The sequence below is a fragment of the Aythya marila genome (genome assembly GCF_965140915.1).
Source record: "Aythya marila genome assembly, chromosome: 2".
In the NCBI taxonomy this organism is placed as follows: Eukaryota; Metazoa; Chordata; class Aves; order Anseriformes; family Anatidae; genus Aythya; species Aythya marila.
Window position 1 is genome coordinate 1,376,431 of NC_139043.1, and position 20,431 is coordinate 1,396,861.

The 20,431-nt window shown below is 61.1% G+C and overlaps 2 protein-coding genes across 3 annotated transcripts; one reads left to right on the forward strand and one right to left on the reverse strand.

The window, feature by feature from the left end:
* The first annotated feature begins 114 nt into the window (after positions 1-114).
* On the forward strand, positions 115-13,292 carry CCM2 (CCM2 scaffold protein). Of its 2 annotated transcripts, none has more exons than XM_082752404.1 (10): positions 115-320; positions 6,219-6,392; positions 6,682-6,765; positions 6,919-7,102; positions 7,725-7,861; positions 8,442-8,577; positions 8,971-9,028; positions 10,009-10,147; positions 10,603-10,741; positions 11,653-13,292. In XM_082752404.1, the coding sequence occupies exons 1-10, from the start codon at positions 291-293 to the stop codon at positions 11,931-11,933; spliced, it is 1,362 nt and encodes a 453-aa protein (XP_082608530.1). In that variant the 5' UTR covers positions 115-290; the 3' UTR covers positions 11,934-13,292. The 2 variants fall into 2 exon arrangements, with proteins under 2 accessions (XP_082608530.1, XP_082608529.1); XM_082752403.1 differs by lacking the exon at positions 115-320 and adding an exon at positions 5,304-5,377.
* A 92-nt stretch (positions 13,293-13,384) lies between these two features.
* LOC309874330 (uncharacterized protein) lies at positions 13,385-19,020 on the reverse strand. Its single transcript, XM_082752391.1, has 8 exons — positions 16,116-19,020; positions 14,976-15,227; positions 14,784-14,872; positions 14,608-14,691; positions 14,217-14,363; positions 13,992-14,123; positions 13,790-13,912; positions 13,385-13,698 (listed from the first exon to the last, which is right to left on the reverse strand). Exons 1-8 carry the CDS (start codon positions 18,976-18,978, stop codon positions 13,684-13,686), a joined length of 3,705 nt encoding a protein of 1,234 aa, XP_082608517.1. The 5' UTR covers positions 18,979-19,020; the 3' UTR covers positions 13,385-13,683.
* Positions 19,021-20,431: the final 1,411 nt, after the last annotated feature.

A 20,431-nucleotide genomic window follows, 5' to 3' on the forward strand; every position in this document is an offset into this window, starting at 1 on the left:
AATAGGCGTTGTTATGCAAATGAAGGGGGCGTGGCCGCGCTTCCCGCCGGAGCTGGAGGACTGACGTCAGTCCTCCAGGCGCCGCCGCCGCCGCGCGGGGCAGGCCGGGAAGGCGCCGCCCAAGATGGCGGCGGGCTGGAAGCGGGGCCGGGGGCGCTGAGGCGGCCGCGGGGCCCCGGGGCTCAACCGGGAGCTCCCCGAGCCGGGCCCGGCCCCCGCCGCTTCTTCTCCCCCCTTTCCACCACGCCGGGGATGCCCCGGGGGGGGCCGGGGCCGCCTCCGCAGCCGCTATGGAGGAGGAGGGCAGGAAGGGCCGCAAGGTGAGCGCGGCCCCGGGGCCAGGCCCCAAGCGGCGCCTCACGGCCCGGCCCCGGGGGGGGGGCTGAGGGGGGGGCGGGGAGCGGGGCTGCTGCTGCCGCGGGGCCTCGGGGACGCCTTTTCCCTGCCTTTTCCCCCGTTTTGCCCCCTTTTCCCCATCTATTCCCTCGTTTTTTCCCCTTTTCCCCATCTATTCCCCCGTTTTCCCCCCCCTTTCCCCAGATTTCTCCTCCTTTTCTCCGTTTTCCCCCCTTTTCCCCCCGATTTCCCCCTCCTTCCCCCGATTTCCCCCGTTTTCCCCCTCTTTTTCCCCTTTTCCCCCCTTTTTTCCCCTCTTTTACCCCTTTTCACCCCATTTTCCCCCGTTTTCCCCCCACTTTTCCCTTCGTCCCCCAATTTTCCCTCGATTTTCCCCCCTTTTTACCTATTTCCCCCCCCCTTTTCCCCGTTTTCCCCCCTTTTCCCCCGTTTTCCCCCTCTTTTTCCCCTTTTCCCCCCGTTTTTCCCCTCTTTTACCCCTTTTCCCCCCATTTTCCCCCGTTTTCCCCCCGCTTTTCCCTTCTTCCCTCAATTTTCCCTCGGTTTTCCCCCCTTTTTACCTATTTTCCCCCTGCTTTTCCCCGTTTTCCCCATCTTTTCCCCCCTTTTCCCCCTCTTTTCCCCCTTTTCGCCCCATTTTTCCCCCTTTTCCCCCTGCTTTTCCCTTCTTCCCCCAATTTTCCCTCTCTTCCCCCCCCTTTTTACCTCTTTTCCCCCTTTTTTCCTCCATTCTTCCCTTTTTCCCCCTCTACATGCCTCCCCTTTCCCCCCTCTCCTTCCCCCCTTCCCCCCTCCCCCCATTTCCCTTCTCTCCCCCCATCTCGTCCTTTTTTTCCCATTGCTTTGCTCACCTTTTGCCCTTTTTTTTTTTGCCTATTTTCACCATTTTACACCTCATTTCACCACAAGATCCAGCCTGGGGCAGCTGCTCGCCGCGCAGAGCCCCCCTGGGTGCCAGCCTCCAAGCCCTGCCCTGGCTGTGGGGACAGCAGCGGGGCTCCTGGCCGAGCCCTGTGGCCACCAACACCTCAGTGGTGGCCACCGAGCCCCCGGTAGCCCCTCTCCCATCGAGTCCAGCCAGCACTGACCGACCTGGCAGCTCTGTGGGGCCCTGTAGCACACCCCAGGTAGGAAGGCTTGGCCCCATGCTCTTCCCAGGACCCCAAACCTGGATCCTGAGCTCCGAGCACACCTCAGGAGGGCCCTGTGGGGTTGGCAGCGTGTGGGGAGCACTCACACCTCGTGCAGAAGCTCTCCTCTCCCCGCCAACCTCTGATCCTCCATCAAAACCCCATCACTCCTCGCATCCTGCTCCCCAAAGCCACGCTCCCTGGTGTCCTGAGGGGCTGCAGGTCCGACTGGGACCAGTTCCCTGCCCGTTTTCTGCCCGTTTTCTGCCCGTTTTCCCTCGTGGTGGTGCCGAACCAGCTCTTCACCACCCCCCTGCGGTGTTTTTGAGCTTGGAAACGCCGTCGAGGAGCTCGTTTGGCTGCCGGGACAGAGGTTCCCAGCCCAGGGGGCTTGGAGGGAAGCTCTTCCCCAGGGAAAAATCCCCTCGGGGTGTGGGTGAGCCGCAGGATTAGGGGCTGGGACGGGGCAGGGGAGTTCCTTCAGCCTTATTTGTAGGGCTGGGAGGAAAATCCCGTTCTGGGGCAGGGCTGGGAGGAGGAAAATCCTGCTTTGGGGCCGGACTGGGAGGAAAATCCTGCTTTGGGGCCACCTGAACGAGGGATGGGAGCAGCAGGAGCGTGTGCTGAGCATCCCCTGGGGGCACGGCCAGCCTGGAAACCTCTGGAGGGTGACAAAGCAGCGTTGGGGACACGAGGAGAGCCCCCAGCCCGAATAGAACACCCCGAGGGACTCAGGAGGTGTGAAAACAGCCCCAAAACAGCCCCAAACCGCTCGGTTTTGGGTCTGCCCGTTTCCACCTCCCCTCCCGGGGTGCAAAGAAGGGAAATCACCCCCCAAAACCCTCCTGAGATGGATCCCCAGGCGGTGGGAGGTGCCAGGGAGCTGCACCCTCGGGTTTAAGGCTTAAAAAAAAGCTTTTTGGGCGCTTTCCTCAGCGTCTGGACCCAAAACTCTCCGACTTGATGGCTTTTTACCCAGCAGCGAGCTCCCTCCCAAAAAAAATAGGGGTCACAGCGACCCGTGGAGCCCCCAACCCTACAAAGGGGAAGCAAATTGGGTCGGAGAGGGCTCCGCTGCCTCCCTGGGGCAGCTCCAGCTCGGCCTCGCCGGGCTCCTGGGAGGCAGGAGGAGGAGCGGGGCCGGAGGAGGAACGAGGCTTGGCTAAAAATAGCCGGGGAAAAAATTCCTTTCCTCTTGCCTCGAAGGAAAATCCCACAGCCCGGCGCCTCGCCTCGCTCTCTCGGGGGTTTTTGACACTTTTTGGGCTTTTTCTCTCGTTTCCTTGAAGACCGACGTGGGTGCTGGCCCCCTTTTCTCCAGGAAATCGTCCCTAAATTGCCTAAATTGAATAATCTGCTGCTCTGCGCCCTGCAGCAGCTGGGATCGCCCCGAGAGGATTCCCTGGGGGGATTTGGGGCGATTTGGCCCCAAAGGAGATCCCAAAGCTGGTGGGGGGGGTTGGTTTGGAGGGGATGGATGACTCAGGGTGCTGGAGAGCAGCCAGCAGGGTGGGGCGAGGAGCGACCCAGAACAAAAACCCTTTGGAATAAAACCCTACAGGACAAAACCCTGCAGGACAAAACCCTACAGGACAAAACCCTTCCTCTCGTGCCCCGCCGAAGCACAAAGTTATTTTGACCTGGCCCTAAAGGGTGAGAGCCAAGCTGGGCGCCCCCAAAACCCGATGTTGAGACCCCCGAGTCCCTGCGGTGCCGGTTCATCCCTTTATCGAATCCCCCAAAGCCAGAGGGATGCTTGGAGCACCCAGTAAATTGCCAAAATAAACAGAATTTTGGGCATGGGGTGGCCCAGGTGTGGGGATGGGTGACTTGCAGCGGAGTGGGGAGGGATAAAGGTCCCCAAGAAGGGTCCTGGTGACACCAGGGTGGGCTCCAGAGATCCCTGCTGACCTCCAGCTGGTCCCACAGCTCTGTGTCTGCACCCGCTCCAGCGGCCACACGCCAAAAATCAGCCCAGGAACCCTGGCACGTGCAGGGCCGAGCAGGGAACGGGCTGTAGGGTCCATAAAACCAGCTGTAGGGGCAGTAAAATCAGCTGTAGGGTTGGTAAATCAGCTGTAGGGTCGGTAAAACCGGCTGTAGGGTCATAAAACCAGCTGTAGGGGTCGGTGAAATCAGCTGTAGGGTCCATAAAACTAGCTGTAGGGTTGGTAAATCAGCTGTAGGATCGGTAAAACCAGCTGTAGGGTCAATGAAACAGGCTGTAGGGTCAATGAAACTAGCTGTAGGGTTGGTAAATCAGCTGTGGGGTCTGTAAGGCCGGCTGTAGGGTCAGAAAAACCAGCTGTAGGGTTGGTAAAGCCAGCTGCAGGGTCAGTAAAATCGATTTTAGGGTCGGTAAACCAGCTGTAGGGTCAATGAAACTGGCTGTAGGGTTGGTCAAACCAGCTGTAGGGTTGGTAAATCAGTGGTAGGGTCTGTAAAGCCAGCTGTAGGGTTGGTGAAACTGGCTGTAGGGTTGGTAAAACCAGCTGTGGGGTCTGTAAAGCCAGCTGTAGGGTTGGTAAATCAGCTGTAGGGTCTGTAGAGTCAGTTGTAGGGTTGGTAAAACCAGCTATATGGTTGGTGAAACCAGCTGTAGGGTCAGTAAAAACAACTGTAGGGTTGGTAAAGCTGTCTGTAGGGTCAATAAACCAGCTGTAGGATCAGTAAAGCCAGCTGTAGGGTCAATAAAACTCTGTAGGGTCTGTAAAGCCAACTGTAGGGTTGGTGAAACCGGCTGTAGGGTCCATAAAACCAGCTGTAGGGTTGGTAAAATCAGCTGTAGGGTCGGTAAATAAGCTGTAGGGTCCGCAAAGCCAGCTGTAGGGTTGGTAAAAACAACTGTAGGGTCAGTAAAACTGGCTGTAGGGTTGGTAAAACCGGCTGTAGGGTCAGTAAAGCCAGCTGTAGGGTCAGTAAAACCGGCTCTAGGGTCCATAAAACCGGCTGTAGGGTCGCTAAATCACCTGTAGGGTCAATAAAACCGGCTGTAGGGTCGGTAAAGCTGTCTATAGGGTCGTTAAATCAGCTGTTGGCTGCTTGCTGCCCCCTCTGTAGGGGCTGAGCCCCCTCCCTGCCCGCCGCCCCTGTAATTCACCCCCCACCTCGTTATCCCGTTAATTACCCATAATTTTTGGGTGGATTCAAACATCCAGGAGGGGTCTGGAGTGGAAACGGCCCCAAATTTCGTGTTTGGGGCCAGCTCCTGCCCTGCTGGAGGCACCCCCATGCCCCTTACAGCAGCCCTTTACCCCCTGATCCTATATCTGCCTCTTTTGGGATCTTCCCCGCGGCTTCTGAATCCTGAAGGCATCCCCAGGTGGGGGCTGCCGTGTAGGGACACCCAAAAAAGCCTTTTCTGAACCCATTTTGCTGCACGGAGCTGGGCAAAGCACCTCACCGGGGGCTGCTTTTGGGGGCGGCCTCCTCCCGCCCCTATTTCCAAGCACCCAGCCGGCTGCTCAAACACCAAGCCCTAAAAAAAAAAAATCCCCGCAGCCCAAATGAAGCCAGAGCACCCAATTTTTACCAAAACGGCTGAAATTTGGAGGAGAAACTGCTCAAAAACCACTCAGCTTTGGGATTATCACCCTACAGGCCTCACCTTCTGCTTCCCAGGGCTGGGATCATGCAATAACAAATCCCATGGGCCGCCAGCCCGACCCCAAACGGGGCTGCCCCCCCCTCGGACCCTCCTCCTTCCCCAAAACCCCTTTTTTTTTGGTGAGAACCGCCTGTTTTCGGCGTTTTCGCCGCTCGCAGGAGGAAGCTGCGGTTGGCGCGCTTCCGGGCTGCGATCTGCCAGCCTCCAGCAACCGGGGACGGCTCCCCCCGAGGTTTTGGGATCCCCTCCTCGCTTTTTTTGGGGGCGCTCGATGGAGAGTGAGGTAGGTGCGGGCCGCCATCGACCCCAAAAACGCCGCCACCCTAAATTTGGGCTCCCCCAGGAGCAAAATCGGGGCCGAGCCCCGCTTGGAGGAGACCCCGATTCTCCGGGAGCGTCCCCAGCCCTGTCCCCGAGGGGATTTATTTGGGGTTCGCTCATATTTTGGGGCAGATCGGCGCAATTTTGGCACAGAAAGCGGAACCGGCCGGGCTGGCCCGCTTTTTCTACGTCATTTCTCCAAAACCGGCCCCGAAAACGAGATTTGGGGAAGCGTTTTGGGGCCGGCTGCCCTCGCGCTGGGGTTTTTTGGAGCCCTTTGGGCTCTTCCCACGCCGCGTTTTGGGGCCGGGCTGTCCCCGATGTCCTTGTGGCAGCGGGTACGGGCGGGGAGAGCTGGGATTTGCTGCTCGCAGGGGCTCTTCCCGACCACTTCCCTGCCCCATAAGCGATATTTTGGGGTTATTTCGGTCTCCTCCTCGTCGAAATCCCCAAAAAGCAGCTCGGTGAAGCCCCTGGGTGCCGTTCCCTGCTCTTAGTTTGGGGTTTTTTTCCTCACCGGCCCTGCCTCACCCCTTGTGCGTGAGGAGAGGGGCAGGGGGCGGAGGGATAGGCCGCAGGGGGACGGTTTTAAGGTAAAAACGGGTGGGTTTGGGTTGGATCTGAGGCAGAAATCCTTCCCTGTGCGGGCAAAAATGGGAAAAAAACACCTCTGTGTGGGAAAACGACGCCTTTGGACTCGTAGCTCTGACTCCTGACCCTATCAGCCCACGCTGGGGTCCCCAAAATTGGGTTCCCAGCCCTCCCTCACTCCCTGCCCTCTCCTTTTTTCCCCCTCCCTGCAGCCCGGGATCGTGTCCCCTTTCAAGCGAGTCTTCCTGAAGGGCGAGAAGGGCCGCGACAAGAAAGCCCAGGAGAAGGTGACGGAGCGACGGCCCCTCCACACCGTCCTGGTGTCCCTGCCCGACCGCGTCGAGCCGGACATCCTCCTGAACGACTACATCGAGAAGGAGGTGAAGGTAATTTTGGGGGAAACTCTCCCCTCTTCCCCCAAACCCTCCCGGGGGCCCCCCGCAGGCAGCCGGCGGCTCTTTCGCTTTCTTTTTCCCCCCCCTCTCGTGGCTCTGCCTCGCTGGGTTACCTCCCTCTGCAGTTTTGAGGCCCTGAAAGCCCTAAAACGTGAGGTTTACCTAAAAACGAGTGGGTTTTCGCGCTCGGGTGCTGTCTGGCAGCTCAAAGAAGGCTTCTGGGGGCCCGCTGAGTGTTTTGGGGTCACGCTAACCCCCCCCTTTGCTGCTGCTTTCCCAGTATTTAGGCCAGCTGACGTCCATCCCGGGCTACCTGAATCCCTCCAGCCGCACCGAGATCCTGCACCTGATCGATAACGCCAAGGTGAGCCGCCAAAAAAACCTCTCAAACCCTCACAAAAAAGGCTCGGGGGGGGGTTTTAGGGCCAGAATCCCACCCCGAGCAGCATCCTCCCCCTGCCCTTCTACCCAAGGAGGACGGATTCAGTTTTTTAACAGCTCCCCTTGCTCCTTGCAGCGAGCTCATCAGCTCCCGGGGCAGCTGAGCCCCGAGCACGACGCCGTGATCAGCCTGTCGGCCTACAACATCAAGCTGGTGTGGCGGGACGGCGAGGATCTCATCCTCAGGGTCCCCATCCACGACATCGCCGCCGTCTCCTACATCCGCGACGACTCCGCTCACTTGGTCGTGCTGAAAACGGGTAGGGGGGGGGGCCAGTGGGGCAAAAAGCTAAAAACCCTAAAAGCTCGGCGGCCATAAATGCCAGCAAAGGGGGTGTTTTGGGGCCAGCGGGGCAAAAAGAAGCCTTGCTGCCAACGACCCTAAAAGCTCAGCGGCCATAAATGCTAGCAAGGGGGTGTTTTGAGGCAATAAATGGTGTTTTGGGGGTGTGGGTGCCCCCAGCTGTTCCAGTCCCTCCTTTTTTCTCCTTCTTGGGGCCGAGGAAGGGTTGGGATCCTGCCCCCGCGGGCGGTGGGGCTCACAAAATGCAAGCACGCCGGGTGAGGTGGAGGATGCTGGATCCGGGCCACGTTTCTGGGGGGTTGTGGGGGGTGCAAAAACTCATCTCGTGCCCAGAAATTCCTCCCCCGGCCCCGACAGAATTGGGGTTGAGCTCCTTCGGGGCTGGAACAGCGACGATTTAGTGGATTACAAACCCTGCCACAGCAGAGGAAGGGCTGGGGGACGAACAAACAGCCAGATTACGGGGCTCTGATTCTACTGCTAGCTTCCTGAGGCTGTCTGAGCCCTGGGAATGCAGGCAGAAATCGATGGAGGTGTCAGAAATTTGCTTGTGACATCTCCTTGTGTCTCTCTCTCAGCTCAGGACCCCGGGATCTCCCCCAGCCAGAGCCTCTGCGCCGAGAGCTCCAAGGCGCTGACGTCGGGCTCGCTGTCGGAGAGCGGCGTGGTGCCCGTGGAGGCTTGCTGCTTGGTGGTGCTGGCCACGGAGAACAAAGTAAGGCTCCAAAAAACATCACCCAGGAGTCCAGAATCAGCCTCAAATTGCACTGGGGGGGGGAAGAGGTGCTGCTCCCCGGGGTGCTCGCGCTAATTTGGGATGGAGGGCACGGAGCTGCAGTCCCGAGGGGCTGAAATGAGGGAGGGGAAGAGACAGGGCAGGGCTGGGGGTGGGATTTAGGAGCTGGGAGTGGGATTTAGGAGCTGGGGGTGGGATTTGGGAACTGAGAGTGGGATTTAGGAACTGAGAGTGGGATTTAGGAGCTGGGAGTGGGATTTAGGAGCTGGGAGCTGCTCGCCTGGCATTAGGGCAGGGTGCTGAGATGCCACACGGCTCATTTCTCACCATCCCCTTGGGCCAGAGGAGCAGGGAGAGCTGACAGAGCTGCCCCGAAGCTCCAAATTTCTCACCTGAAGGCAGGCAGCGTCCCGCAGCCCCGAAAAGCAGCTTCCCATCCCTTCAGGGGCAGACAGCAGCCCTATAAACATCCCCCTGCCCACGCAGCCCTGGCGGGGGAGCCGAGATAAAGGGGCTGCTGCCCCACACGCCTCCCCTTTCCCCCCCTCTCCCTCCCCAGGTGACGGCGGAGGAGCTGTGCTCCCTGCTCAGCCAAGTCTTCCAGATTGTTTACACCGAGTCCACCATCGACTTCTTGGACCGGGCAATATTCGATGGGGCGTCCACGCCGACGCGCCACCTGTCCCTGCACAGCGGTGAGTGCTCGTTTTTGGGATCCCTTTCCAGCCTCAGCCTCCCCCCCTCTGCCTCCCCGCCCTCCAAACAGCACCAGCTCCGCGTTTCCCCTCCTTCAGGGGCTTCTCCGTGCTGAGAACAAGCCCCTTTTTTCTTTAACTGGAACAGCACCTGCCTCGAGATGCTCCCAGGCTGCGGGGAGCCAAAAAAAAATCAGCCTCTGCGTCCTTCCCCCTCGCCCTTCTCTGTTCCTGGGGGATGGAGGCAGCAAACCGAGCTCCGCATCCTCCCCGGGGAGTTTTTTTGCACCTCCCCTGGGGCTCCGTGCCCAGCCCTGTGCCCCCTCAGCCCCAAAATCTGAGCCACCAAGCTCCTGCCTCCCGAATTTCACCTCTCCACCACCTCCCTTGCAGATGACTCTTCTACAAAAGTGGACGTGAAGGAACCCTACGAGACAGAAGCGAGCACCGTGTAAGTCGAGGGCAGGCGCAGCACGACGCCACAGCCCCGGGGAGGAAGAAATCCTGGCTCAGGCAGCCTCGCTGCCAGCTTTAAGCCCCCCCCCCAAACAAAATTGCTGTCTGCTGAGCCCGGCTGGAAGGTTTCCCAGCATCAGCAGTGTCTGGGGCGCGGCGCGGGGCTGCCAAATCAGCAACCTTGGGCGTTTTGTTCCGTGCTGCTGGCCCAAGGTCACGTAGGCACCCAGCTGACCTCCAAAAAGCAGCAACAGCAGCTGGGGGCTGAAAAAACCTGGCACGCAAAGCCCTGGGTTCGAGCTGGTGGACACCGTTTAAAGCTTAAAATCAGAGAATTTAAGATTTTAAATCAGTGAAGCGGAGAATTTAAGATTTAAGTTCTCAGAAAATAAGATTTAAATGGTGTCTACCAGCTTAATCTCAAATTCTCCCATTTAAATCTTAAATTCACCCATTTAAATCTTAAATTCTCAGCTTTTAAGATTTAAGTTCTCAGGAATTAAGATTTAAATGGTGTCTACCAGCTTAATCTTAAGTTCTCCGATTTAAATCTTAAATTCTCTGATTCACCGATTTAAATCTTAAATTCTGAGAATTTAAATCTTAAAACCTGAGAATTTAAGATTTAAATGGTGTCTACCAGCTTGATCTTAAATTCTCCGATTTAAATCTTAAATCTTAAGTTCTCTGATTCACCGATTTAAATCTTAAATTCTCAGATTTTAAGATTTAAATCCTCAGAATTTAAGATTTAACCCCACAATAAGATGTTTTGGGGGACCTTTTTCCCTGATGTTCTGAAATCAAAAGCACGTGGAGGGGGATTTCTCCCTCCCTAGAGCTCCGTGTGCAGCACATCCCAAATCTGAAGCGCTCCTCGTTGGTCCTGCTGCCCGGCAGCACCCCTCCAGGAGCGGGGTGACCCGGAGCTCCTCGGGCTCGGGGGGATTTCCTCACCATCTCTCCTTGTTCCAGTTCCTTTCCAGAAGCCTTAGAGGCCGGTGACAGCTCCCCCTCCTCCTTCCTGCCCCAGCAGTCTCCCCACATCAAGACCGTCAGCGAGAGCGAGCTGAGCACCACGGCCACGGAGCTGCTGCAGGACTACATGATGACGGTAGGGACAGATTGCCTTCCCTTTTTGGGGTCTGCGTGCTTTTAGGAACACGTTTGCACCCTCAGCAGCCCTCTTTCTCTAAGAAACCTGCTTTGGGAGCAGGGTTGGACCCTCCTGTGGTGCCTTTTACCCCCTACAGCGCTGCGATTTTGTGCCCGAGCTCCTTTCTTTTGGCTTTGGGGCTTTCTGAGTGCTGTGGGTTCGTCACCTCGTCACGTTTAATAAGTCTGTGCTGGCGTGGGAACTCCTCACAGCATTTTCCAGGCAAATCCTGCTCGCTTCAGGCTCACGTCGTCCCCCTGCGGGAGCTCCTCCACCCCCTGCTCCCCTGGCAGCGCGCTGGGACGCATCACAACACCCCGACCCCATCATTTCATCCCCCTGATCTCCCTCCGAGCGAGCGAGAGCGCTCCAAAAATAAACCCCTGCCCTTCTTGGCGTGCTTCTCTCCTCAGCTACGGACGAAGCTCTCCTCCCAGGAGATCCAGCAGTTCGCCATGCTGCTGCACGAGTACCGCAACGGGGCCTCCATCCACGAGTTCTGCATCAACCTGAAGCAGCTCTACGGGGACAGCAGGAAGTTCCTGCTGCTGGGTGAGCGGCTCCCCTTCTTTTTTCCCCCTTTTTTCACGCTGATCGAGGCTGCTGCTGGTTGTTTTGTGGGCTCGGGGTGAGCTCCTTGGGCGCCAGACGGCGAGCAGGGGGCGATGCTCGGGGTCCTGTGGGGTTTCTGCGTGCTGGTGGCACCCCGAAGCTGTTTATGGCACGGGACAGGTTTGGCGTTCATCCCTCTGCTCTGCACAGGGTTTTTTCGGGGATCTGCACCGTCAGGAAGTGAATTTATAACCCCAAAAGGACTGGCAGCACCCACGTGGCCCTGCGCAGCGCCAGGAGGCGGACGTTATATGGGAAGGGAGCAGGACCCTTCCATTTCCCCTCCCTAAAAGGGCGCTGAGAGCCTCGGGGGGCTCTTGGAGTCCCCTCACCTCCATCTCCCCGCTTAATTTTGGCTTCAATAACCCGAAACAGCACAAAGAAAGAGCCTCCCCCACCACCTAGCTCCACATCCCCCTCAACCCCAAATTTTTGGGTGTGTGGGGTTTCCTTCCAAGCATTTTGGGCGGCGAGGAGGCACACGTAGCCCCGCTTGATTTACCCACGCTGAGCTGTGAGCCCCCAGCGGGGTGCGGGGACAGATTAAAGGGTCCTGAGCCCCCCCCTCCGTTAATCACACGCTGATTAGGGTCACGGAGCTCAAAGCCCAGCAACGTGCTTCGGTGCTGAAGCAGCAGCCAGCCCTGCTGAGCTCCCAAAATCCCAACTCAGCCCCGTGAACTCTCCTCAACCCCATCCAGCAGCGTTTTGGGGCCGCGAGCCGGAGAGGCGGCCCCAACACCGCCGCGGCGAGCCCGGGGGCTGTGTGACACAGCTAAAAACTCCCATATTTCCCGTTTTTCCCCCTATTTACCCGATTTCCTTCTTGTTTTCTCCTTCCCACGGGGCAGGCCTGCGGCCCTTCATTCCCGAAAAGGACAGCCAACACTTCGAGAACTTCCTGGAGACCATCGGGGTGAAGGACGGCCGCGGCATCATCACCGACAGCTTCGGCAGGTACCGGCGGACGCTCAGCACCACCTCCAACTCCACCACCAACGGCAACGGGGCCGCGGGCAGCTCGGACGAGCAGTCGGTGCCCTCGGAGGAGGACGAGTGGGACCGCATGATCTCCCACATCAGCAACGACATCGAGGCCCTGGGCTGCAGCATGGACCGCGACTCCTCCTGAGCTCCGGGAGAGGATATTTTTTTTTATTTTTTTTTTAAAGGGGGATGGAGCAGGAGGGAATTCGGCTCCCGTCCTTATCAACAGCACAGCCGGCCCCAAAACTGACCCCAAAACTTCCTCTCGAGGCCTGGCTGTGCCGTGATGAGGATTTGGGGCAGGAGCCCGGCCTTCAGCCCACCCCGCCGTGGTTTTAGCACCAAAAGTAGGGCCGGGGGAGAGCCCCGAGCTGGCTGCAGCCCTCTCCCCCCCCGCCCGGTTTACAGTTTTGCACATGGTGTCCCCTCCTCGGACTGCTCTCCCCCTCCTCCTCCCCAAATTCCCAATGAAGTTGACCACAATGTGAATTATTTAAACCTTCGCCTCCCTGTCCTCAGAGCGTTTCGCACCCACGGGGAGCCAAGGAAGGGCTGCAGGGCCGAGTGGAGACGTTGTACATATTTTTACAAACACCCAATTTGTGTTTTTTTTAACCCATATCCCAGGAGAAGGGCTGCAGGGGGCACGGGGCTGGATTTGGGGCAGCCAGCCCGGCCCTACAACCAGGGGAGAGGGCAGCAGGGTCCCTGTCCTTACTTACAGGGGGAGAAAACCCCAAATTCTGGGCGTCCTGGGGAGAGATTTTCCTCATTTGGGGCAAATTCAGGATCTCTGCTGCAGCACAGAGCCCGGGGATGAAGGCGGGCAGGGGGAGGAAGAGGAGGATGAAGGACAGAGAGCATGGGGGGGGGGCTCCAGCAGCCCGGAGCTGGCAGGGACAGCTCGCTGGGAGCCCAAACGCTTTGCTCAGCACCCTGCCCCCCCCAAAAACACATTCCTCACCCTTTGTCCCGGGGCTTTGTGGGGCTTTGGCTGCTTTTTGTGGGGTTTTGTGGCTGGGACATGGCCCCGGGGCACCCCGGGCAGCAACTTTGCCACCTCACCGGGCACAATTTGGGGGCTCCTACTGCTCAGCCCCCAGCAGGAGATGACAGGGAGCCCCTGCACCCCCAGCAGCAGGGCTGCGAGGTTCATTTTTCTGTAAAAAATGAGAAAAAAAGCCAAACTCGAGAGCCAGGGGGAGCGTCAGTGGGGAGCATCAGCCCCCAGCCCTGGATCCGCCGAGCCCTCAGTGCCTTCTGAGCTAAAAAACCCCAAACCCACCCCAAAACACGCACAGACGCTCCCGTCGCTGCCTCCTCCGGAAAAATTGGGGAAGAAAAGGCTATTTTTGGAACAGTTGTGTACGGGGATCTCACCCAGCAGCTCTATTTTTTTTTTTTAATCCTCTGTTTCAAGATCCAGCCCTAAAATCCAGAGCTATGGGGTTGGGGTTCCCCATGGGGTCCCCCCCGGCCCCGTGCTGCCTCTCCCCACCCCACCGAGACCCCGGAGCCCCCCCTGTTTGGGGTCGGGGGCGTTTTTTGGTGTCTTTCTGTACGGAGCACGGCTCGAGGGAAATATAAACGCTGCACCCACCCCGCTTCGTCTCCTTGCTGAGCCCTCGCTCGCCTCCGGGAGCCCAAAACCCAACTCTGAGAACCCCAAATTGGGGCTGTTCCCCCCCCCAAACCCCCTAAAAACCCCCAGAGGGGACCCCAAATGAGCAGGCGTGGTGGCGGGGTGCGATCCCAGTGCTGCATGAGGCCGTTTATTGAGCATTACAGAGGCGAAGGCGCGGGGGGTAAAGGATGCTCGGGGTGGAGGGGGGGGAAAAAAAAAAAGAGGAAAAGAACTGTGCACCTATACAGGGGGGGGCCGGGGGGCCCGGCTGCTACATGGTCAGCTCCTGTGGGGGGAAAACACGGCGTCAGGCACTGCGGGATGGGGATAACCCCATAAAAAACCCCAAAATCCTTTTTCCCTTTTCCCTGGCTCACCATGATGGCGTTGACGATGTCGTTGTTGTTGTGCCGGAGCGCCCGCACGGCTTTGGGGCGCGAGACGTTGGCCTGGGCCATGACCAGCTCGATGTCCCGCACCTCCAGCCCCGTCTCATCCACCTGCGGGATCGGGGACGGCGCCGTCACCCCCTCAAAAACCCCAAATGGGGCCTCTAAACCCGATCCCGACCCACCCTACCTCCTCCTCCTCCTCGCTCTCCTCCTTGATGGTGAGGGCGGGCGCCGTCTCGGTGATGAGGGGCGAGTGCTCCATGGGCACCTTGAATTTCTCCGCCGCCGCCTTGTGCACCTGCTGCGACAGGTCCTCGATCTGCGGGGACAAAAAGAGGGTCGGGGGCTGCCCCTTAAGGTCCTTTCCCACCTCCCCGACCCCAAAAAAAAAAAAAAATAATTAAAATCCCACCTTGGCTTCCCCGAAAACGATGTAGATGTCGGAGGCGGGGCTCTTGAAGACGTCGGGCTTGGTGATGACGAAGAGGATGTTCTTGGATTTGCGGATGGTGATGCGGGTGACGCCGTGGATCTGCCTCAAGCCCAGCTTGGACATGGCCTGGGGGGGTTTTTTTTTGGGGTCACGCCTTGAAGGATCGACCCTACAGACCCCGCTGGGGCTTGTGGGGCCGAGCCCGGGGGTCCCCAACCCCCAGTAATGGGATAAAGTGGGATGAGGACACCCAGCTGCGACCCCAGGGGTGGGGGCAGCACCCTGGGGAGCACGGGGGGCCTAACCCCAACCCCATATCCCCCAAAAAGAAACCCCATGGGACAGCAGCACCCATCCCATCCCGTCCCACCTTCCTGGCCTTCTTCTCGCTCCGGCTCTGCTTGGCTTTGCTGATGCTCTCCTCCCCCGTGCCCAGCGAGTGGGTGAGCGGTGCCTATGGGGACGGGGACAGCAGAAGTGACAGTGGGGTCGCCACGATCCCTCGGGTACCCCGGGATAGGGGTTCTGAACCCCCCAACCCTATACCTGGGTCTGCGCCGGCCGCGGCTCCGCGCCCTCGGGCTCCTCCAGCTCCGGGATGGATTCGTCGTTGCTCTCCGACTCGTTGCACGACCCTAAAAGAAGCCAAAAAGGACCACATTGGAGATGCCACAGCCACCCCAAACACCCCGAAAAAAACCCAAACGCCCCCAAAAAAGGCAGATCTCCCCCCTTTACCTTTATGGTTGGCCTCTCCCCGCCGCGGGGCCGCCTTGTCCTCCAGCAGGGCGATGGCAGGGAGGTGCTCGGCGGCGCCGGGGCAGCTGTAGGGCAGCTCGGCCTCGCTGGAGGAGCTCGATTCGGACTGCACCGAGCCCCGGGGTGCCCGGCGGGGTCCCCCCTCTGCCGCCTCCGACCCCCTGGTGGTTTTGGGGCCGCCCGGTGCCTTCCTGCCCCGCGCCTTCTCCTTCTGCGGGGACGGCTCCGGCGCTGCGGGGATGGGGGATGTTGGGGTCACCGCGGCCCCACAAGAAGGGGAAGATGCCTCACCCCAAAATTGGGCTTGGGAGGGACCCCAGAACCCCCTCCAGGGGTTGGTACCCGGGATGTTCACCCCAAAACCAGCACCACCCAACCCAAAACACCTCCGGGGACGGGAGATATTGGGGTCACCACAATCCCACAAGAAGGGGAAGATCCCTCACCCCAAAACTGGGCTTGGTAGGGACCCAGGCAGCCCCTCAGGGGTTGGTACATGAGATGCTCGCCCCAAAACCAGCACCACCCAACCCCACACACCTCTTGTCCCTGTGGGGTCCCCAGAGATATTGGGGTCACTTTGGCCCCACAAGAAGGGGAAGCCCCCTCACCCCAAAATTGGGCTTGGTAGGGACCCCAGAACCCCCTCCAGGGGTTGGTACCCGGGGTGCTCACCCCAAAACCAGCACCACCCAACCCCACACACCTCTGGGGACCCCACAGGGACGGGAGATATTGGGGTCACTGCAGCCCCACAAGAAGGGGAAGCCCCATCACCCCAAAACTGGGCTTGGTAGGGACCCCAGGCAGCCCCACAGAGGTTGGTACCTGGGATGCTCACCCCAAAACCAGCACCACCCAACCCAAAACACCTTTGTTGACCCCATGGGGATTGGAGATATTGGGGTCACCGCGACCCCACAAGAAGGGGAAGCCCCATCACCCCAAATTGTGCTTGGTAGGGACCCAGGCACCCCCTCCAGGGGTTGGTACCCAGGGTGCTCACCCCAAAACCAGCACCACCCAACCCCACAGAGCTCCAGGGACCCCACAAAGACCCCCACGGGGACGGAGGGCACCCTATGGGGACAGGGGACACCCAACGGGGTGGACTCTTACCCTCCAGCCTCTTCCTGGAGGCCGCTGGGGCCGTCGGGTGCTCCTCCAGCCTCTCGGCGAGCCCTGAGGTGTCCTCCGAGCGCGGCGGTGAGGAAGAGGAGGATGAGGAGGAGACGGGAGGAGGCACTTGGATGAGTTTGGAGAGCGCCGGGCAGGCGGCCGGCACCGAAACCTCAACCGGCACCACCGGGACCTCTCGGGGTGCGGGGTCCTCGGGGGTCCCGGGCTCTGCTGGGGGGGCCGAGGGCACCGAAACGGCCTCGGGGGGGCTGGGGGCAGGCTCCCCGCGCTCCTCGGGGAGGGATCCCGCTGTCACCTCTTCCTCTTCTTCTTCTTCATCATCTTCATCCTCCTCCTCCTCCTCAGGGGGTGTCGGGGGGTGCTCGCCCTCCGCCGGGACTTTGGCATCGGGTTCTTCAGCGGGGGGCAGCGGGGGCTCCTCGTCCCACGGGGGGCAAAGCGGAGGGGTGCAGGGGGGGCTCCCGGCATCGCCCGGCTCCTGGGGCTCTTTGGGTTCAGGCGCGGCCACGGCGCCTTCGGCCTCAGCCTGGGGGGGCTGCGGAGGCTCCGTAACAGCAGCAGCAGCGACGACGAGAGGGGGGCTTTGTCCCGGCCCCCCCGGTGCCAGGAGGTCCCCGAAGGCGCCCTGCAGCATGGTGGCCACGTGCCGGCGATCCTCCGCGCTCCCCGGCAAGGCACCGAGCGGTGGAGGTGGTGGTGAGGATGAGGAGGGTGAGGATGAGGATGAGGATGGCGGTGGGAGCAGTTCGAGGGGGGCCGGGGGGGTCCCCACGTACACCTCCCGCTCCGAGGCGGTGAAACGCAGCGGCGGGGGGTCGGAGGCCGGGGGCAGCAGGCAGAGAGCCATGCAGGGCCGGGGGGCCAGCGAGGAGGAGGAGGAGGAGGAAGGCAGGAGGCCGGGGGCGGCCGCTTCCCCCGCGCTGTCCTCGGGGGCGGTGAAGAAGCTGGAGTCGGTGCGGGAGCGCGAGGTGTCCAGCGGCTCGGGCGAGGAGTCCTCGGAGGAGGAGGAGGAAGAGGAGGAAGAGGAGGAGGAGGCGGTGGCGTCCCACTCGGCCTCCACGTTGCTCGAGGCCGGCTCCGGGCTCTGCTCCTGCTCCAGGTCCTCGCTGGAGGCTTCCTCGGGGTCCTCCACGTCCCTCGCCTCGTCCTCGTCCCCCGGCTCCTCGGTGGCGGCGTTGCTGCCACCGTCGCTGGCGGCCGGCGGTGGGGACTCGCTGCCCGTGGCCTCCCCGTCCTCCTGGAGGGCCTCGTCCTCCTCGGGGGCCTCCTCCTGCTCCGGGAGCTCCTCCGTGACCCCGTCCTGCAGCTCGGGGACGTCCTCATCCTCCTCATCCGGGGTGGGGTCCGTCCTGCCGGCCTCGTCCTCGGGGTCACCTTCTTGGGGCGGGCACGGAGGCTCCGGGGCCTCCACCGCCGTGGCCTCAACCTCGTGGTCGCCGTTGGTGGCAGGCAGGGCGGGGGCGTCCCCCCCATGGCCATGGGGTCGGGGGTCTTTGGTCTCCCCAGCGCAGGGGGGCTGCGGGGCGCTGGCGCTCGCCGCGGCCTCCAGATCCGCATCGGGGTCAGCCTCCGGCTGGGCCTCCGCCACTTTTGGGGTCTCCATCACTTTTTGGGCCTCCACCACTTCTGGGGTCTCCATCACCTCTGGGATCTTCACCACTTTTTGGGTCTCCACCACCTCCGGGACCTCCACCACTTTTTGGGTCTCCATCACCTCTGGGACCTCCACCACTTCTGGGGTCTCCATCATTTTTTGGGCCTCCACCACCTCTGGCGTCGCCTCCTCGGCCTCCTCCAAGGGCAGGGACTCCGTGGGGACGGTGGCCTCCACGTGGGGAGGCTCCTCCGGGACGGGGTCTGGCTCTTGGAGGACATCAGGCTCCATGGTGGAGGCTTCCTCCAGCTCCGAGGAGGATGAGGAGGGGCTGAAGGCCTCCCCCGTCAGCTCCACGTTGACTTCTGTGGCAGGAGCCTCAACGGAGGCCACCTCAGAGGCCACCACCTCCTCCTCCTCCTCCTCATCCTCTTCATCCTCCTCTTCATCCTCAACCTCCTCCTCTTCCTCAGCCGGGTGGGCACCGTCCCGCTCCCCCTTTGCGGAAACCTCCAAAATTTGAGGCCCGGAGGCCGCCTCGTGCCTGGGGGACCCCCCCGGCGACGCCCTCTCCTCCCGGCCTCGCAGATGGAGCTCGATGTCCCCTGAGGAAGGCTCGGCCTCCCCGGCGGAGGCCGGGGGAAGGGGGTGGTGACCCCCCGAGCCCCCCACCAACGCGTGGCGCTCGGTGCCGTAGAGCCGCTCGTCCTCCTCGCCGTCGTAGGAGGCCGAGTCGGAGGAGGCCGAGGTGTCGTCGCGGAAGGCGAAGGACTCGTCCACCCCCTCGTTGATGGAGGTCTCGGAGAGCGAGCGGAGGAAGGAGGCCGAGGTGCTGGCGTCTTCATCCTCCTCCTCCTCCTCTTCCTCATCTTCATCCTCCTCGGAGAGGGGCTCGGCCGCCGGCGGGGCCGGCACCAAAGTGATCTCCACGGCCTCGGCCTCGAAGAGGAGGCTGCCGCGGAAGGGCAGCAGGGCCGCGGGGATGAGGCCGCCGGGGGAGCCTTCATCCCCCAGCACCTCCCCACTACCCCCATCCTCATCCTCACCCTCCTCCTCCTCCTCCTCCTGCCTCGCCGAGGCCTCATCCTCAGAGGAGGAGGAGGAGGAGGATGAGGAGGATGAGGAGCGGTGGGTGAAGGCCGCCGGCCCGGCCTCGCCGTCGGGGGCCTCAACCAGGAGATTTGGGGAGCAGGACGGGGAGGTGCTGGCGGTGCCCGAAGACCCCCAGCTGCCCCCCTCGGCCGTCATATAGGATCCGGAGGGGGACGTGGGGGGGGAGCCCAACCCCTCGCTCCCCGCGTCCCCCCCATCTTCATCCTCCTCCTCATCCTCCTCTTCCTCCTTTTGGGGTCGAGCCCCCCCGGTCCTCACGGGGGTGGAGGGGGCGGTGAAGAAGAGGTCGGGGTCCAGGTTGGCGGCCTGGGGTGGGGGGGGGGGTCGGTTAAAAGGGTGGGGGGTTTCGGGAGGGTTTTTGGGGGGGCAGCTCGTCTCCTCGCCCATCACGATGCGGGTGTCCAAGGGGTCGGCGGGGAGGGTTATAGGGGGCGGAGGGGGGTTTTGGGGAGGGGGGGGGGGGCAGCCCTTGTTGTTGATGGGGCCGTGCTCGGCCCCATGGGGGGTGGAGGGGCCGGGGGGGGCGTCGCAGCTGGCCCCCTCGGGTTGGGGGCGAGCCTCCTCCTTGGTGGGCATCGGGGGGGTCACGACGGCGGCGGCAGCGACGTCCCCTGGGGGGGCTGTGGAGAGAGTGGGGTGAGTGTAGGGGGGGGGTAGGGAACCCCCTATGTCCTCATAGACCCCCCCAAAAAAAATAAATAAATGGGGTAGAGCCCCCCCCCTTTGTGTTCTTACCTAAGGAGGGGGGGGGGGCTTTTTGTCCCTAATTTAAGGCCAGGGGGGCTGGGGAGGATTATAGGGGTGACCCCCCCCCCAAAAAAAATTAAAATAAATCCCACTATTTGAGGTTTTGGGGTGGGGGGAGCAGCCAGACCCCCCCACACCCAGTTGCATCCCCTGGATGACACAGCAGCACCCAGGGCATTTAGGGCTTGGGGGGGGTAACCCTAAGCATTGAGACCCCCCCAAATTTGGGGGGGATGCAACAGAACCCCCCCACCCCAAAATCCATCACACCCTAATCCTCATCGCTGCATGGAGTTTAGGGTCCTGACCCCAAAGACAGGAGGGGCACGCAGCCCTCCCCACCCCATAAAACCCCAAAAAAGCCCCAAATCACCCCAAAAAGCCCCCCCTTTACCTAGGGCTCTTAGGGGGGGCTCCATAGGGCAGGAGAGGCTCCAGCAGCACCCAGAGCCCCCCCCAGCCCCCAGGGGGATTTTATAGGGGCGAGGGGGGGGGGGGCGGGGCTGTGGGGCTGCTGGGAAGGGGGAGGGGCCGCCCCTGGGATTTTTTTTTTTGGGGGGGGGGGAGGGGGGGGTCCCATAAAGGATGGGGACACTTTTTGGGGGTGGTTTTGGGGGTGTAGCAGTCCCCCCTCTATTTTTTTGGGGTGATGTTTGTGCTGCACTTATGGGGTGTTGGGGGGGGCTGTGCCTTATGGGGGGGGCTTTGGGATCCCCATTTGCACCCAGGATGGGGATGGGGGGGTTGTGGGGGGGGCTTTTTGTCCCCAAATTAAGCTTTGGGGGGGGATACAGGGGGCTGGGGGCAATGGGGTTGGGGCACCCCCACTCTGTCCCTATAG

What these genes read in the sequence shown, in the direction of transcription:
- LOC309874330 (XM_082752391.1), bottom strand. Translation starts at nt 18,978, where the DNA reads ATGACGGCCGAGGGGGGCAGCTGGGGGTCTTCGGGCACCGCCAGCACC. An exon ending in CTCCAGGAAGAGGCTGGAGG is followed by an intron (nt 15,228 to 16,115) that starts GTAAGAGTCCAC and finishes CCATCCCCGCAG; the next exon opens with CGCCGGAGCCGTCCCCGCAG. An exon ending in AGAGCGAGGAGGAGGAGGAG is followed by an intron (nt 13,913 to 13,991) that starts GTAGGGTGGGTC and finishes CCGATCCCGCAG; the next exon opens with GTGGATGAGACGGGGCTGGA.
- CCM2 (XM_082752404.1), top strand. Translation starts at nt 291, where the DNA reads ATGGAGGAGGAGGGCAGGAAGGGCCGCAAG. An exon ending in CTTGGTCGTGCTGAAAACGG is followed by an intron (nt 7,103 to 7,724) that starts GTAGGGGGGGGG and finishes TCTCTCTCTCAG; the next exon opens with CTCAGGACCCCGGGATCTCC. An exon ending in TGCTGGCCACGGAGAACAAA is followed by an intron (nt 7,862 to 8,441) that starts GTAAGGCTCCAA and finishes CTCCCTCCCCAG; the next exon opens with GTGACGGCGGAGGAGCTGTG.